This window comes from Seriola aureovittata, chromosome 15, assembly GCF_021018895.1.
Source record: "Seriola aureovittata isolate HTS-2021-v1 ecotype China chromosome 15, ASM2101889v1, whole genome shotgun sequence".
Lineage (NCBI taxonomy): Eukaryota > Metazoa > Chordata > Actinopteri > Carangiformes > Carangidae > Seriola > Seriola aureovittata.
Window position 1 is genome coordinate 17,724,513 of NC_079378.1, and position 16,300 is coordinate 17,740,812.

The window sequence follows — 16,300 nt, forward strand, 5'->3', positions numbered from 1 at the left end:
TATGCATAATAATAAAATAATTAATAGTCAGAGCAATAACCTCCCTCTCTTTTATAGCCTGTTTACAAACAGACCAGAGTTTGGTCATGAACTTGAACTTCAGTGTAGTGACTTCTGCCATGAGGTCAGGTTGCTGGTTAAAGGTTTTAAATACCTGAAGGCACAAGTGTAACTAGACTCTCGTGTTTTTGAGCTGTTAACCTCGCAAGGTGTGGATTAACCTCAATTCGCTAAAAGAATGCAGGCTGATATGTTAGGTTTCATTTTACACACCTTTGTAGAGTGAAGACATATAAGTTAAAGCTGCATAAAGGAATTCCTGATGCATCTAAAATTGAAGATCTTTTTTGTTGATTTTCCAAATAGGCATTTTAACAGTATTTTAAATTCATTTACCATTATTAATTTGTGTATGTTGTCTATAAAGGAGGTTTGTTTTCTGGTTTTGTCAGAATGCACCTCAGACAAAAGATTCCCATTTTGTTACTGTATCAACATTTCAGTAATGTTTTTTTTGTTTTGTTTTTTTTTAGTTAAGAGGTCTTCATCTCACATTGTAACACTTTAATCCATTTAAAGCAGTAGTTTGACAGTAATCATGTCAAGGCAGTAAATGTTTCGGACCAAGCATTACTGTTTCCCAGCGATAGCAACTGTTTTTTGTTGTTGTTGTTTTTTTGTTGAACATAAACAGAATGTCATGGACAATTTAGGAAACATTAAAATTGTGATGGCCAATTAAATGATAAATTTAACAATGTAGAATTTCAGTCTTCAGTTGTTCAACAATCCCTTGAGATTCCTGTGCTATGATTGCAAACTTTCTCCGTGCTACCTTTACTGCTTTCTTTTCTATATCAATATAAAACACTTGTTTCAAAGTAGATAGAGACTGTGTTCATGGTTCAAAATCACTGACTTAAAGTAGGAAATGGGATGTGAAACTGAGCTTCCTATGTTTAAGTCAAACACTTTGTATGCCCACACATCTTCCGGCATTGGAACTACACTGCACTGGAAGTTTCTCCCATCTCCACACAGGATCTCTGGAGCTCAGACAGAGTGACCATCGGGTTCCTGGTCACCTCTCTTACCAAGACAATTCTCCCCCAATTGGTCGGTCTGGCAGGATGGCTAGCTCTAGGAAGAGTCCTGGTTGTTCCACACTTTTTTAAGAATTTAAGAATTATGGAGGCCACTGTGCTCAACACTATCCCGTCTCTGAGCTCTGCAGGCAGTTCCTTCAGCTCATGGCTTGGTTTTGCTCTGATATTTATGTAAACAGGTGTGTGCCTTTCCAAATCATGTCCAATCTATTGAATTTGCCACAGGTGGTTTCCAATCAAGGTGTAGAAACATCTAAAACATGATCAAGACAAAAGGGAAGCACATCAGCTAAATGTCAAAGTAAAGGGTCTAACAAAGAAATTGTGAATCCCTATATGCACTTAAATTACAGAGGAACCAAAAATAAATTATAGTTAAATGATTGATTGTGCCTCCTGAACAGGACAAGGATTTTTACAGTGAAGATTGCGATAAGGCAAGGAAAAGGGGAGCAAATCAGAAACTATCTGTTGGATGAATGACAACAACAGGATTGTATGAGCATGACAGTTCTGTCAACAACAACTGTTGGGTTTTAAAGGAAGAAGCAGCTTTTAGATTTTCACCTAGTTAACCTGAAACCAACGCATAAGTAGCATGCTTTTATCTTACCAGTGGGGATTTTTGGTATATCAACTGATATATAATATAGATTATAATCTTTTAGAGGCATTCTTCACATTTTTCAAATTCTACACATAAGGATTTTATTTGAGATTATGTTGCCTGATAAGAGAGTATGAATTTGAGGAATTCAGTGATGACGCAAATGTTTATTGAATAAAACCATAGACATAATCAGTACTTACATGGGGAGATGTCACAAGGGTAAGACATTGCTGTTTAATCATATTATAATTTAAAGAAATCCCATGTGTCCAGTGCTGATGCAAATCAATCTCGTAGTAGTAAACTGACAAATGAGTTTCTAAAATCAGCTGGCTGTCACTGGCTTGATTTTTTTTCCTCTTATACTGTATGTTACACCTTTGAGAAATGTCTTGAGCTGCACTTGAAATGTATGCTTTCCTAATAAGTCTTTACATATTTACATCACTGTGGATAAAGTCATTTTAGTGATAAACAACTGAAATGATGGTTAAACAGCTACAGTTGTATGTTCGTATATGCTATGGGAGGAGAGAAAAATGGGTTAGTAGGGAATATTGAAACCCAAGATTAAAAAGATATTCCTATAATGAAATAGCTCTATTTCATTATAAGATTGTGCTGCTTTTCTATTGCAAAAAGGGGCATACAAACCTGCTCAGACTAGTTTTAAGGCAAGTGTTAACCTTAATTTTCTTTTATTAGATAGAGACTAATAATCTTTAAGGAGGTAATTATTCAGGGTTGTACCAACTCACTCTTACATTTCCATGTTACCAAATATTTCTCTACTGATATTGGCTCTCATTTGACTTGTTGATGATTGAAAATGCAATAACTGGTAGTTTCCCCAGAGGCCACTTGTGTACATCACTCAACGTGGATGTGAAATAAAGACAAACACAGATGACTGCCTGAATTCTCATCACCCACCAACTGTAATTATAATTTGGATATAATATATATACAATGTAAGATATTTCTAGACAACAAAACCATGAACTATTTTAATCAAGGTAAAAGGAAAGTTTGTCTGTTGTTTTCCAACTGGAACATGATGATGACTGAATAATATAACTGCTCTTTGTTATTGTGAGTATTTCAGATTTTTTAGGTGACTAACATGATTTATGTTCTGTTAACCACATGAAGAAAAAGAAAACCTTTTTTTTTTACATGCAGAAACGTCATTGATAACTGCAAATGAATACATCCTTATGTTGTTTCATTGCTGCTGAACAAGGCTCCAGTCTTTGAGTTCTTAGTTTGGAGGAGGTGGCCATTCTACTCTCTCTTTTTTTTATGCTGGGTTATCAAAAGAGATGTCTGCTTCAGACAATTTTCTAGGTCAAGGGAGCTCCTCCTGTGCAAAAACCCTTCTTTAGTGATGAAGTACTGGTAGAAACTGAAGATGCTTTATGCACTTTACATTGTATTATGGCTTTTCAACAAAGCACCTTATGTTAACACGAATTTATGCAACACAGTTTTTCATCCTGAGCAACATGCCCACTTTCAGGATGCTGTAATCAGTTTTGTCTGTGTTCACAGGTTTTGGTGTTTCTTTGGTGAACTGGAGGCAGTGGTGGGCAGCTGGTCTGCGGTAGAATTTTCCAAAAGAGCGTTCAGACAAGGTCAGCACGGATGGGACTTATAAGACTTCAGAAAGGGCCTGGTTGGAAAAGGGAGTGACTATGGACAACCTTTCTGACTTCGGTGGCCCCTGTCCATCCACCCGCCGGGAATGGGAGTGAGTTTGTGAATTTTCTAATCAATATGTATTTATCCTCTATATTGTTCAAATTGTTCTTCAACATTTTAATTATTCATAGCAGAGATGTTGCATTAATACACATAAATGTTGAAAGAAACCTCAGCTGGGATATGTTGTGTGTGCATGTAAATGCCCTACTTTGCTTTACCAGATGTCTCATATCCTGGATGACTCATGACATGAGTAATTTGGCTTTGACATACAAATTCTAAACAATCTCCTTTGTAGATTGTGAGCCACATTCATGGCTAAATGGTTAATGATTGGTTAATAATTAAAAAATTATTCAATATAATTCAAAGGAAATTTATTAAACACAAAATGCCCCTGGCTTTTTTTTTTTTTTAGCTGATAACGCAGACTAGATGCATTTTTCCATTCATCAGTTGAGCTGCTGAACAATAGTTCAATGTGTTGCACAGTTCAGACCCACATTTTTTCTTTGAAATAAATTGAGTTGAGCTGCTAGTCAGAAAGACATTTTTCAGTCAATCTATGGCAAAGAGATAAAGAGAAATGGATGAGAATGTGGGTTGACTAGGCATGTGATGATGATAGGAGGCAAGTGTGTCAGTGAAAGTGGTTAAGAAGGATTCAGATGACTAGGATTTTTACAGAAATTTGCAACTTTTGTAATTGTATACAACACAACAATGCACATGAGAACATGTTAAATGTGTGTAAAAAGATATCTCGATTATTAAATTTCAGTTCTGAATATCTGAAGAAATTTGTGTCATGCACAGTGTCTTACCCCAGTTTGAGCTGGAGTGTGCTACAGTTTCACACAGATGCAATCAAAGCACTTAAATGAATCACTGTGTTGCTATATTAATATTGATTTATAACAACAAAGAATTACACTCACACACAGAGTTTGGATTACAAGCACAGCTCATTTTACTGACTTAAACTTCCACTGCTTGCTTATTGTTTTACTTGCAGGCTCTATGACGTACTGTATCTCATACCACTTAATCTCCTCTCCTATTCATGCAGGCTTTATACAATTCATGTATTTCCGTTGCATTGCATTCAGTGTAGACACACTGTTAAAGGAAACACTTGTGTTGATACCATATTGTCACATTATTATATGATCATACTTCATTACTGATGCATATTCTTTTCAATTCAGTTTTTTATTTATATACCTTAAAACCAGAAACGCCTTAGAGGATCTTTGTACCTCAGTAACATAATAATTGTATGTCTTTAGCTGATTCTACCATGTAATATTTACAGTTTTTTGCACAGACCTTAAACTTGAACCTAAACCTGACGCTTTATTTTGGCTTTATCTCATCCATTACTGACCGTTAGGTCATCAGGCTAATGCTACAATATTACTCTCTTTTTCTCTCTTTCTACTGGGTAGTACATCTCCACTTGCAACCCATGACATGCATAGATACAGACAATTGGCACTCTCAGAGAGTGAAAGATTGGAATGTTTTAATAAGTGCAATTTTGAAAATACACAAACATGATCCCAACCTGAACCTGAAGCCCCAACACAACCTGAACTCAGTAGAATCTGACAAAGCATTGGGTTTGGGCAGCAGAAGTCCGTTAGCACTTGAAGTGAAATTGTTCATCAGGCAAGAACTTGCTACTGCCCATACTCAGGTTAAAGTCTTATTTGGGTGTGGCTGTTTACATATATCCCAGTGCTTTATGACTGATCATCTCTGTTGCCATTAATGAACCTGTTTTAGTAGCTACATTAAGGTCCAATGTGCTGTTCTGGCTTCAGATAATATCTGCAGTGATAATGTGTAAAAAAGATTAAACAAATGTTTAACATGCACCTCTCTGTTTCTAGCACAAACAGCTGCGTGGAAGATTTAATGGATGAAGATGAGAAAGACAGGGCAAAAAGGTATTCAACTTGCTGTGCAGGTTTATATCAGTTTGTCAGTTTGGACTTGTATTGAACTGAATATACCGCAATGAATATGTTTGTGTAAAATACAGGGCATAGAAGTTTTAACTCATTTAGATACAGCTTTCAGAAGTTAATTTCTCTTTCTGCTCCTTTAGTAATGGGGATGAAAAAAATGCTTGGTGGTATTTAATAATTTCAAAATACGCTTGTAGCTTCAGTGTGACATTATAGTAAAGAATAAGGTTCATGAAAATCAAGGCTGAGCATAACTTTAGATGTAAAATTGACTGAATTGAATTCATGTAAAAATGCATTCACAAGGGGTCACCTCTTGATACTGCTAACTGTCAAATATAATATAATATTTCACACATTTTTTAAATTCCATTTTTTAGTTAGTTGTAATACTGTTAACATGTGTTTAATTATTCCTCAATAGAATGGCTCTAGGCAGTATTTGGTATCAGGTGTTTCTGGTGTTTTTTCATACATATGAAAATTATTGCTGACCTTAATATTGGGGAAACTGTGTCTAATTTCTGCAAATCAAATTTGTTCCAGTTCCACCAAAATACCTGTTATGATCCCATTGCTGAAATGTGCAATTATGCCTCCAGCATTTCAGGTTTTTTGGACTGACGTTCAATTCTTCTGAATGCCTTGAGTGAATTTCTTCAAATTTGTTCTAAAAATTCATTTAGACTCAAGGACGAACTGATTAGAATTTGGTGGTCAAAGGTCAAAGTTCAAGGCTTCTGTGACCTCACAAAACATGTTTTTGGCCATAACTGAAATATTCATACACCAGTGATGACACAATGTAACACAAATGTCTAATAGGATAAAATGATGATGACATTTGTGATGAAATTTATATCCAAACAGTCAAACACATCTGGCCATCTTTCAGCACTGTAACTCAGGAACAGAAGGCTAGATTGTGACCATATTTCCTGCAACTTGACTGGCTGGCAGAGGCAATGTGAGACAGTAATTCTAGTTTGTAGGAATAAATTCTAATTGCACAAACTACTAAATGTTTTAAAACATTTATTCATTCTATAATTCCAGATTAGTCAACATCAAAAGAGTCATCTTAAATCACATATATAATTCTCTTTGTAATTAAAGATGCATTACACTTTTGGCCACAAGGGACAGAGGAAATTAAAAACAAGCTTATGGACCTAGAGTGGAGCTATGTTGTCATGGCTAACGAGATACCAAGGCTTGCTTACCTACACACGTAAAAGACCCAGAGCAAGATTTGATGACTTAGACTTCCCACATTCAGTCTGTGGAGAGCTTTTTCTGTCTACTGTTTGGTGCAAAGCAGGTTTATCAAAGTTTGTCTGCTGAAAATGGTGGTGGTGAAAGCAGTTGCATTAATCACCTAATTTGTAATTGTCTGTTTAAAGACCTAAATTGTGTTTACTTGTTACTTACTTTGCGTTTGTCATGCTCTGTCTTTATAACAGTTATTTTTAGCTACAGATTAGATCAATCTCAGGTTCATTTTCATTAGCACTGAGCTGCCGTTAGACCCCCAGCCTTAACAGGATAAATAAATGTCAAACTATAGGTTCTGGATTGGCTTAGTTTTCATCTTTAATTCCACTGATTTCTAATTGTTTTCATGTGCTGACATCTTAAGGGCATCCCGTAACAAATCAGAAAAGAAAAGAAGAGACCAATTCAATGTACTCATCAAGGAGCTATGCACCATGCTGCAGGGCCAAGGCCATCCGCGCAAGATGGACAAGTCAACCATATTGCAGAGAACTATTGACTTCTTGCAGAAACAGAAAGGTAGGGAAATGTATTGTACTCTGTATACAACATGTATTCTTAGTTTGACAAATTTTAAAAGACTCTAGTAGAATTGTTTCTACTTTTAGACCCCCCTCCCCTTATTTCTCGAATTAACTAACACACTTCTGGCAGAATGTTTAGTTTCCATCATTCATTTGACTTAAATCTTCTCTTTTACTCCACCCTCCATCTGTTTTAGACATCACTGCACAGAATGAAACCTGTGATGTGAGACAGGACTGGAAGCCTTCATTCCTCAGTAATGAGGAGTTCACTCAGCTAATGCTGGAGGTAAAGCTCAGGATGATGTGTGTCTAGGGTTAGGGTTAGCAGCTCAAATTTTTAACAAACTCCTAGCCTCATTGTCAAAGTCCCAATTTTTCCCTCTTCTTACAGGCCCTAGATGGTTTCTTGGTAGCATTAACTACAGATGGAAACATCATATACGTATCCGACAGTGTGTCTTCACTTACTGGCCATTTACCGGTAAGTGAGAAAGCTAAAATACTGTAAGTTACATGTTAACAACATTTATTGATTAATGTTTGACTTGCACTGATAAATTGATAGCTGCAATTCGCCTGATCTGATCCAGGACATGTTAGAATGTGATTTTTTTATTAGTTTGCCTTGATGTTAATTAAATTTTTATTCCCAAAACACATTTACGAGAGATAGTTTGTGCACTACATTTAAATTATGAATCTGAAAAAAAGTTAAAATTCAGAAATGGAGATAGGCTCCCAGTGCTTAATAATTATACAACATGTAATGTGATGTCTATTTCTACAGCAGCACTGTTACATATCACATACTCCCCAAAAGACTGACCATCATCCATCTCTCCTTTTGCACCAGTCAGATATGGTGGACCAAAATATCTTGAATTTCCTCCCGGAGCGGGAACACGGGGAGGTGTATAAGCTGCTATCATCCCACATGCTGATGACTGACCCCATTGCTGCTGACTTCCTTGACAGTGAGTATCCTACTGGGCGGCCTCTCTGCACACGTCTGGCCCTTGTCTGTTTCTAGCACCAAACTGCGTCTGGGTCATCGTGTTGAAGCACAACATAAGTTGACTGGTTTAAGCCTGTAGATTGTCTCCCGTGATACCAGGAGGTCAAACGTTCAGTGTGTGGGGAAATACTGTACATATAATGTTGATTGTTGAAATTATTCTCTTGTAGGTCTTTGTCTGAAATAAACACTTGAGTTTGTATCAGTCTTTTCAGGTTGTTATAGAGGCATTTTGTGTTCCGTGTTTCAGAACATCTCTACAGATTGCTTTGACACTGATAATGCCACTTGAAACTGTATATATAGAGCAAGTTGCTGAATTGGGGTCTGCGCTTTATTGGATTGCTGATGAGTGTGTGTCTATGATTAGCCTTTTAGCTAATAATAGGAGCTATCTTAGTATCATAGTTAAGACTTTAAATCACTGTTATGTTAGCACAGTAATCCAAAGCAATGTAGTATCTGGGGCTCAAGACACTGACCTTAATCCTATGTTACTATTGGGCTTTTCTGAGGAAGAGAGATGGTGAGTCGCAAGTGTCTTGGTCTGTCCTTAGAAGCCTAAATAGCACAGTCACTGTCACAGAGCCATGTCTGGAGTGATCATCTTCTCTTGGGCACATTTCAAAAGAGACATCAATCTTTTATCCTTCTTGCACGAAAAGGAATGTCTGGATTTTAACCAAAATAATTGCGTCCCTGTGCAAGTTATGCTGATCCACCTGCTTTTTCCCCCATCGGCTGAATTCACATAAAAAGCATCTTTAAAAGTGCCCAAACTACCTTGACTTGTACATCCAAAACTTTTAGATTTTTGAGCATTTAGGGAATAATCATCTGTCTGTAACTGCTAGCAAATTATGCACTTCTGTAGTAAATTTGCTGGAAAACAGTCTTATCCAGGTCAAAGCCCTCCATTAGTCAGTTTCTCTTTCAGAGACTTGACATTTGAGCATGACTGAAGATTAAAGTGCAGTTGTTATGCATGTATGATCTCCTTCGACTCTCCCAAGAGAGATTAAGAAATGTATTGAGGATCGTATTAAAATATTACTTAAGCATCATGCCATAACTCTTTGTTGATGTGAACCCTTTCTTTCTCCTCAGTATATTCTATATCAAACATTATCTGTTGTAAGATGTGTTGGAGTATACAATGTTTCATATGAATTGTATTTCTTCTTTTCGTCATTTGCACATTGCAGATCTCTAACTGCTCTGTCAAACAAAACACAACCATGACCAAGAAGCACCTCATTAAGAATTGAGACAATTTGGTAGAAAGGTGCTCATGAACTGTATTATGAATAGGCTGTTAACCTTCAAAATAAAATCTGCTGTTTTTCAGGTGAGGCACATATTGAATTTTGCTGTCATCTTGCCAGAGGCAACATTGACCCAAAAGAGCCACCTGTGTACGAGTACGTCAAGTTTGTTGGAGATTTCAAGTTTCATAACAATGGTAAGGATTTTAATATTCTTCATACATAGCACATGTAAAAAGCCCTGAAGAGCAAGCAGGTCCTTGGTTGGACTCCTGGCTGGCCAGACCATTTACTGCATGTCACTCCCTCAATCTCTCTCCCCGTATTTCCTGTCTATCTACACTGTTGCTGTCTTACTGTTGCTGTCTGATTTAAAATTCTGTAAAATGTCTATTTTTTAAGCCTTCAGTAAAAAGTGTCATCCATGTATCTTCTTAATTTAGCATTAATATAACAAACTGATTGGAAGAAAGGGTTAGGATTACGGTTTTTCATGGGTTAAAATTAGGATGGATGTCACGAATGTCCCATGTACCTTGTCTTCTGTCACATAGTGCCTACATCTTCTTGTAACGGGCTTGAATTGACGTTACCAAGAAGCCTGCAGTCAACGCTGGAGGAGCAGGTCTGCCTCATTGCTACTGTACGATTAGTCACTCCGCAGTTCCTCAAGGTAAGACCAGCTGGGATCTTTAAACTTGTAACTTTGTTTCTTACCCTTATAAGGACTAAAACAGGTGGTACTGAAAACAACAATAATCAAACTGCGTGACAGCAATGAGCTGTGGTCCATGGCCTGAGGGAGACTTTGTCTGAGGCATGAGGTCCGTACCGACTGAGTTAAGCACCCTTTGGAGATTTCTTGCTGCACACTGGTACAGTGTGGCACACTGTGTACCTCCCAACTGATTACATCATTAGGATACATCCGATCCCAAATGTGCTCAATGAGTTGAAATCTGGACTCTTGCCAAATTATTGCAGTCGATTAAAGTCACTGTCATAAGCTTGTAACCTTCCTGAGATCAACTCAGATCACAGTAACAGGTTTATACTTACCTCTGTCCTGTCCAGACATAAAAGGAAAATTACAAAATGGCACACATCTCCAATGATGGCTCAGGTGGGACTAACTTCTGTTGCGTGTTTGCATTTACGAGAATGTAATAGCATGTTATGTATAGCATGGCCAAGTGCCATTAAACTCCTGTTTATCACATGTGACAATAACTGTCAGGATGGTTTATATACATTTATAAATAGGTTTTTCTTTTTTTAGATAAAAAAAACGTGACAGGTCTTTTCATTTTTACTTTACTGCCTTGAAATGTGTGGGTGGTCAGAGAGCTGATATATTGGACGGGCTTCAGTTCTCCCCCACTACTTATTCCAAAAAGTAAAAGACACTGATTACACTGACTTTGCCAAATGGAATGACTGGATCAATAGCGTCTCAACTTATATGACATGTACGATTTTTTTCCCTCCAATTCTCAGACACCAGACAAATCCTTTGCTCATTTTAATATGTAATTTTCAAATTCTACAGAAAACATATTTTTCACAGATTCTACTCTCTACTTTTAGTATATTGTGAACAAAAGCTGACGACTTAAAGATTGAAGGAAATAATCAGAACATGCAAATTGTTGTGTGTTGTGTTGTGCTTTGACGCACAAATATGCTTACAAAATGATTAAATGTAAGCAAAACTGTCAATATTGCCAAATGCTTGATACTAGAGCAGCAGAAATTATACTGTACATTTTGTGACATGTTTCGTAGAATAAGCATTATACCAACCAATACGAATTTAATTTATCCTAGAAAAATGATAAATAAAAAAATGATAAATAAAATTTCCACAAATGTTTGCACACATTATATTTTCATTTGTTGTGAAAACAGTCTTATGTATTAATTGAAAACAAGATAGAAAGGAATAAATTGTGGTAGTACTGCATCAAATCTACCAGCTATCTAGGTAAAAAGAAAATAAGACTGTTAATTCCTGGCTTTATTGTGAAATCCTGAAAGTGACTTTCTCCCTCTGTGTCTGTGACTTTGTTTAGGATTTGTGTAATGTGGAAGATCCTTGTGATGAATTCACATCCAGACACAGCCTTGAGTGGAAGTTCCTGTTTTTAGATCACAGGTAAAAGATTTGTGTTTTTCCCTCTCCTATCAATCAGCCATGAAAGTTTTTTAGCAGGGATTTGTCTTTCTTACATGTTGAACATGTTCTTTTTGTTTCAGAGCTTCACCAATCATAGGGTATTTACCCTTTGAGGTTCTTGGAACTTCTGGCTATGATTACTATCATGTGGACGACTTGGAGCTTATAGCTCAATGTCACAAGCAGTGTAAGTAACTCTGTCATCTCTGTCTGTTGCTTCTTTCTTACCAACCTTTACAACCAGATCTACTAATCCATCTCTGACAAATAGGTTATAGTTAAATGCATCCATCCACTGTACTAGTGCACATAAAAAGGTTTGACCTGTTACACCTGTAAACATGAACATGGCAGTGAGGTGCGTCTTCTTTTTTCTCTCCTCAGTAATGCAGTTTGGAAAGGGTAAATCCTGTTATTATCGCTTCCTGACCAAAGGTCAGCAGTGGATTTGGTTGCAGACTCACTACTACATCACGTACCACCAGTGGAACTCCAAACCTGAGTTCATCGTCTGTACTCACACTGTTGTCAGGTAGGACTTATTGGCGTACCTTTGGATACTTCTGTCAAGGGAGGGACGTGTACACTTTGTCATTGTCCTGGGATTAGGGGTGCGTATAGGGTGTTGGTGGTTTTGACAGAAATAACAGTAGATTTGGATTAAGATTGATGTAGATTTGTCACATGTGCTGTTTCTATCTGCTGTTATTCAGTTATGCGGAAGTGCGAGCTGAACGGAGGAGAGCATTTGGCCTTGAAGAGTTGTCTCCACCTGAGATAGCTCCCTCCTCTGTGAAGGTAATAGTCAAGAGTACTTCTACATACAGTATGCAATGTTTACAAGGTCAGTCTTTATGTCAGCTTTAAATGGACCTTCTGTTTTGAATAATTCACTGTGTTCCAGGCTCAGGAGCTGTACTTGGACATCTGCTCCACACTGGACCCTACACGGGACAGAAACAGTGGTGCACGTTCAGTATCCTCCCACAGCTCCCGGAAGTCCTCCCACACAGCGCTGTCAGACTCTGCATGTGAGTCATCCTCTGCTCTCTAAAGTGCTAACTCACTCAACAGCCGGTCAATATTTACAGAAATCCAGCTTCTATATGGCTGCAGAAAGTTCGATGGTTCAGCCTCCTATCTTGTAATCAGAGGTAAAACCACTGTAACTAAGCAGGCCAGAAGTCAATAAAAACACCTACCTTTGTACATATGGGTGATGATGCATCTATGATGAAATGTTTCCAGGGCTTACTTTAGCATGTCCTGTTTTTCTGGGCCTGCAGTCTCTCTGACTTCCACCCACTGTCTAATGTACTAACACACTTCACTGCCATCTGCATATTTACGAACAATGCACAGTGGCAGATTCATTACAGTTGGTAAACATGGCTGCTGCTGCTGACTTCCCTTAACCTACACAAATGCAAACTTTCATTATTCTCACACACACTCATAAAGCTACATCTGTCAGAGCAATGATTAGTCACTCATTTGTATTTGCTTCATTACGTGTCGACTACAATGAGAAAACTGAATGCATCATAGTTTGTGGGTTTAAGTCAGAGATAGAATGAGGTGGCAGTCAGGGGCTAGTGAATCAGCAGCATTGTTATACAACCAGAAAAGAAATGCATTTCATAAGTTATTCTGGCTTTATCTCCAAAGGTCAGTGGTTACTCTTTTTAGGAAGAAACATATGAGTATCCACAATCCACCTCTTTTAAAGAGGCGAGATTGTAGAATGAAATATTAATAAGCATTACAGTACGGTGTTTGTTTCCTGAGAATTATACAATATATATCTTATGTCATTCAGTCATTTCTCACCTTTTCTTTTTGCAATGGAACGATGAATGCTATTGTGCATTTATATTTATATCAGTTCAACCAATAAACATTATTATGTGCATAAAAAAATGGAAAAGTTATGTTAATTCTCCATTCATTCATACACCACTGCAAATTAAAATCTAATTTGCTTATTTGACCTGATACTGTATAATAAATATTATAAGTACATCTTTATGATAGAGAGCACGAAGATAGTGCTGCCCTGTACTGTCTGGAGAATATTGACCATGGAGAAAAATATAGATTCAATGGTGATTTTTGTTGTGCAGAGTATACATTTTTTTCCAGCCCTGAGCCTTGCCTGCAGTCCACTTCTCAGGCCATAGGTACAAACATCCAGGAGTCATAGGGTTAGGCAATAGCCTCTTTGTAGCCTAAGAGGCAAACACAGGGCAAATTAAATCTGCAAAGCAGTAACTCCTGCTGGAAATGCTTAATTCCTGTGTAAGTGGAAAAATAACTGGAAGCAACGTATGTGAGCGTATCAGCAGTTGACAAGATAAGAAACTGTATCCCACTCTTGAAATGAGTAGAGCAGTACCTTTGCTGTGGTTTTCAACTATACAGAAAAACAATGATTATGACGTTGAGGTGAACTGTCTCTTCTGCAGCAGCTAACTCCTACACAGAGGCCTGCACACCATCATGGCAGTCTGCTTCCATTGGGACGGAGAAGACATCTGCCAGACTCCAGCCTAGTAGTTCAAAGGTAAGTTTATTGAACGCTTCCGTGTGTCTCTCTTTCTTTAGAGATAAACTGGTCAGTGAGAAACAACTGCACCAAGTTGGCACAATATCATGTCAGAGATTGTGCAAAATTTTAAAACTTTGTCATTTTCCCCTGTAGAATCTGTCACAAAGACAAAATTCCTTTGACCTTGTTCCCCAAATGAGTCTCCCCCTTTCTCCTACCTGCAGCAAGCACTCCGCAATGGTTAGTGTTTAGACTTCCTCTCCTGCCTGTTGCCTCGCTCTGTTCTGTTTCTGTACAGTATCTTACTGTTACAACTGTTGCTGCTGTATGTGTTCATCTGTGCCTCCAGCTCCAGGCACAGTTATAAGATCATGTCATAAAACCAAGTGAAAAAGAAAAAAAAGAAATAATTGTTAAGATTATATCTGAACTGTTTGTATTGTATATATAAATCACTCATCCATATTATTTTAAGACCTACAGTATTTCCCAGAAAAAGTGCATGGCTCACAAGAATAGACCATTATATGATGCATACCAACTGATCATACAGCTTGCCAAGTTTACCATAACTTTGTCTGAAGGAAAGAAAAAAAAGTACAAAAAAGAAAACTTTTCTCATGTCTGTTCCTAACTGATCTTTTTGGATCATGTATTTCCAGCAGCAGCAAACACAGCAGCAGCAGCAGCAGCAGCAGCAGTCGTCAATGTATCAGCTGCAGCAGCCTCAGCTCGGTGTAATGAACCAGCTGAAGGAGCAGCTGGAGGAGAGGACTCGCATTCTGCAGGCTGACATTAAGACACAGCAGCAGGAGCTGCACGACATTAAGGAGAAGCTTCACCTGGCTAACCTCCAGGTAAGTCTAAAAACAGAATACAGTAAAAGACTCATGCCAAGCAGTTAAAAGTAAACATGAAATCACATGTTTTGATTTTTTCATTGGGAAAGCACTTAATTTCGTTCAAAAATAGATAGCCACAGACTTTAAACCAGACATAAAATGGTAGGACATGTCCATATCAGCTGTTAGAGGAAGTCATATTGTAAGATCAGGTTACCTAACCCCTCACAGTAATGGTGGAATGGCCCCACCAAGAGGCCAGCATTAACCAGTTCAACAACAGTATTCTCCTCACTACATGATAACCACATAAAATGCTCAGAGAAGAGATGAGACCCTGGGAGTGGTGTAATGTGTGTTTAATAAGGACGAGTTGTCACGTTGTTGAATGTCATTGCCTCCTGGGTGTGAAGGCGACATGAGATGAGCTGTGATTTGAAACACTAACACACATTTTCACACAACAGATTAACAGTGAGCTAATCGAAATTAAACCTGAACTGATCGCCCTTCCCTTTCCCTAGTGTTACCTTAAATAGATTTGAATAAACCTAAGGCCGTTCAGACATACTGCTGTGACTTTGGAACAGAATAAACATTGAACAGATTAAATCTGTCTACAAAATGTACAGAATAACATTTAAGAAATGTTTTTGGCTGTAGTATTTATAGATTTTCAAGAAAAAATGATTATATAGTTTTTGTAAATTTATTTATATTTATTTATTTATTTTTATAAATTCATATTTTCTGTTTATATGTATGTGTTAGATGTTGTTACAGCAGCCTATTCACAATGACTTTGGCCAGGCCCAGCAGCAGCCTCAGCAGCAGGGCCCAGGCCGGCCAACTCAGCTGAGCCAATCAGGGGTGATCAGACAACTCTCAGGCCACCCCAAACCACCAGCCTGCGGGCCCCACAGTTCGTCCCCTCGCTCTCTCCTGAGAGAAAACAGCTCACCCTCAACACAGGTACAGAGCTGTTCAAGTGAAAATGCAAATCTGAAACAACCAACATGTCCAAACACACACAGCTGTCCTCTAATGTTAAGAGGATAATAACACAATGGGAGGAAGTCTGTTATTGAAAGATATAAACATCATAACAACAGGGTGTAGCTTCATATTCAGTTGCTTAATCACATGCTGTATGCAGTTTGTGCTTTGTTTGCATTGTAGCAATACTTTATTTTCATGTAGGAAGGATGGATGAGCAGATTAGACATTTATTTAATTTAACTGGTGGATTCTCTTGTTTT

General features: G+C 37.7%; 1 protein-coding gene across 10 annotated transcripts in view; it reads left to right on the plus strand.

Moving 5' to 3' along the window:
• Positions 1-16,300, plus strand: part of npas2 (neuronal PAS domain protein 2) — a 43,357-nt gene that overhangs the window by 20,399 nt on the left and 6,658 nt on the right. For 3 of the 10 annotated variants that reach the window (XM_056396913.1, XM_056396918.1, XM_056396912.1), the window contains exons 2-18: positions 3,268-3,466; positions 5,316-5,372; positions 7,033-7,187; positions 7,390-7,481; positions 7,587-7,676; positions 8,049-8,169; positions 9,559-9,672; positions 10,030-10,148; positions 11,548-11,630; positions 11,732-11,838; positions 12,036-12,183; positions 12,365-12,449; positions 12,556-12,682; positions 14,117-14,214; positions 14,353-14,439; positions 14,862-15,056; positions 15,813-16,013. In XM_056396913.1, coding sequence (XP_056252888.1) covers positions 3,411-3,466; positions 5,316-5,372; positions 7,033-7,187; positions 7,390-7,481; positions 7,587-7,676; positions 8,049-8,169; positions 9,559-9,672; positions 10,030-10,148; positions 11,548-11,630; positions 11,732-11,838; positions 12,036-12,183; positions 12,365-12,449; positions 12,556-12,682; positions 14,117-14,214; positions 14,353-14,439; positions 14,862-15,056; positions 15,813-16,013 — 1,935 coding nt within the window. In that variant the 5' untranslated portion in view covers positions 3,268-3,410. The remainder of the gene's footprint in view (positions 1-3,267; positions 3,467-5,315; positions 5,373-7,032; positions 7,188-7,389; positions 7,482-7,586; positions 7,677-8,048; positions 8,170-9,558; positions 9,673-10,029; positions 10,149-11,547; positions 11,631-11,731; positions 11,839-12,035; positions 12,184-12,364; positions 12,450-12,555; positions 12,683-14,116; positions 14,215-14,352; positions 14,440-14,861; positions 15,057-15,812; positions 16,014-16,300) is intronic. The other 7 variants (XM_056396920.1, XM_056396919.1, XM_056396916.1 and 4 more) reach the window with 6 other exon arrangements.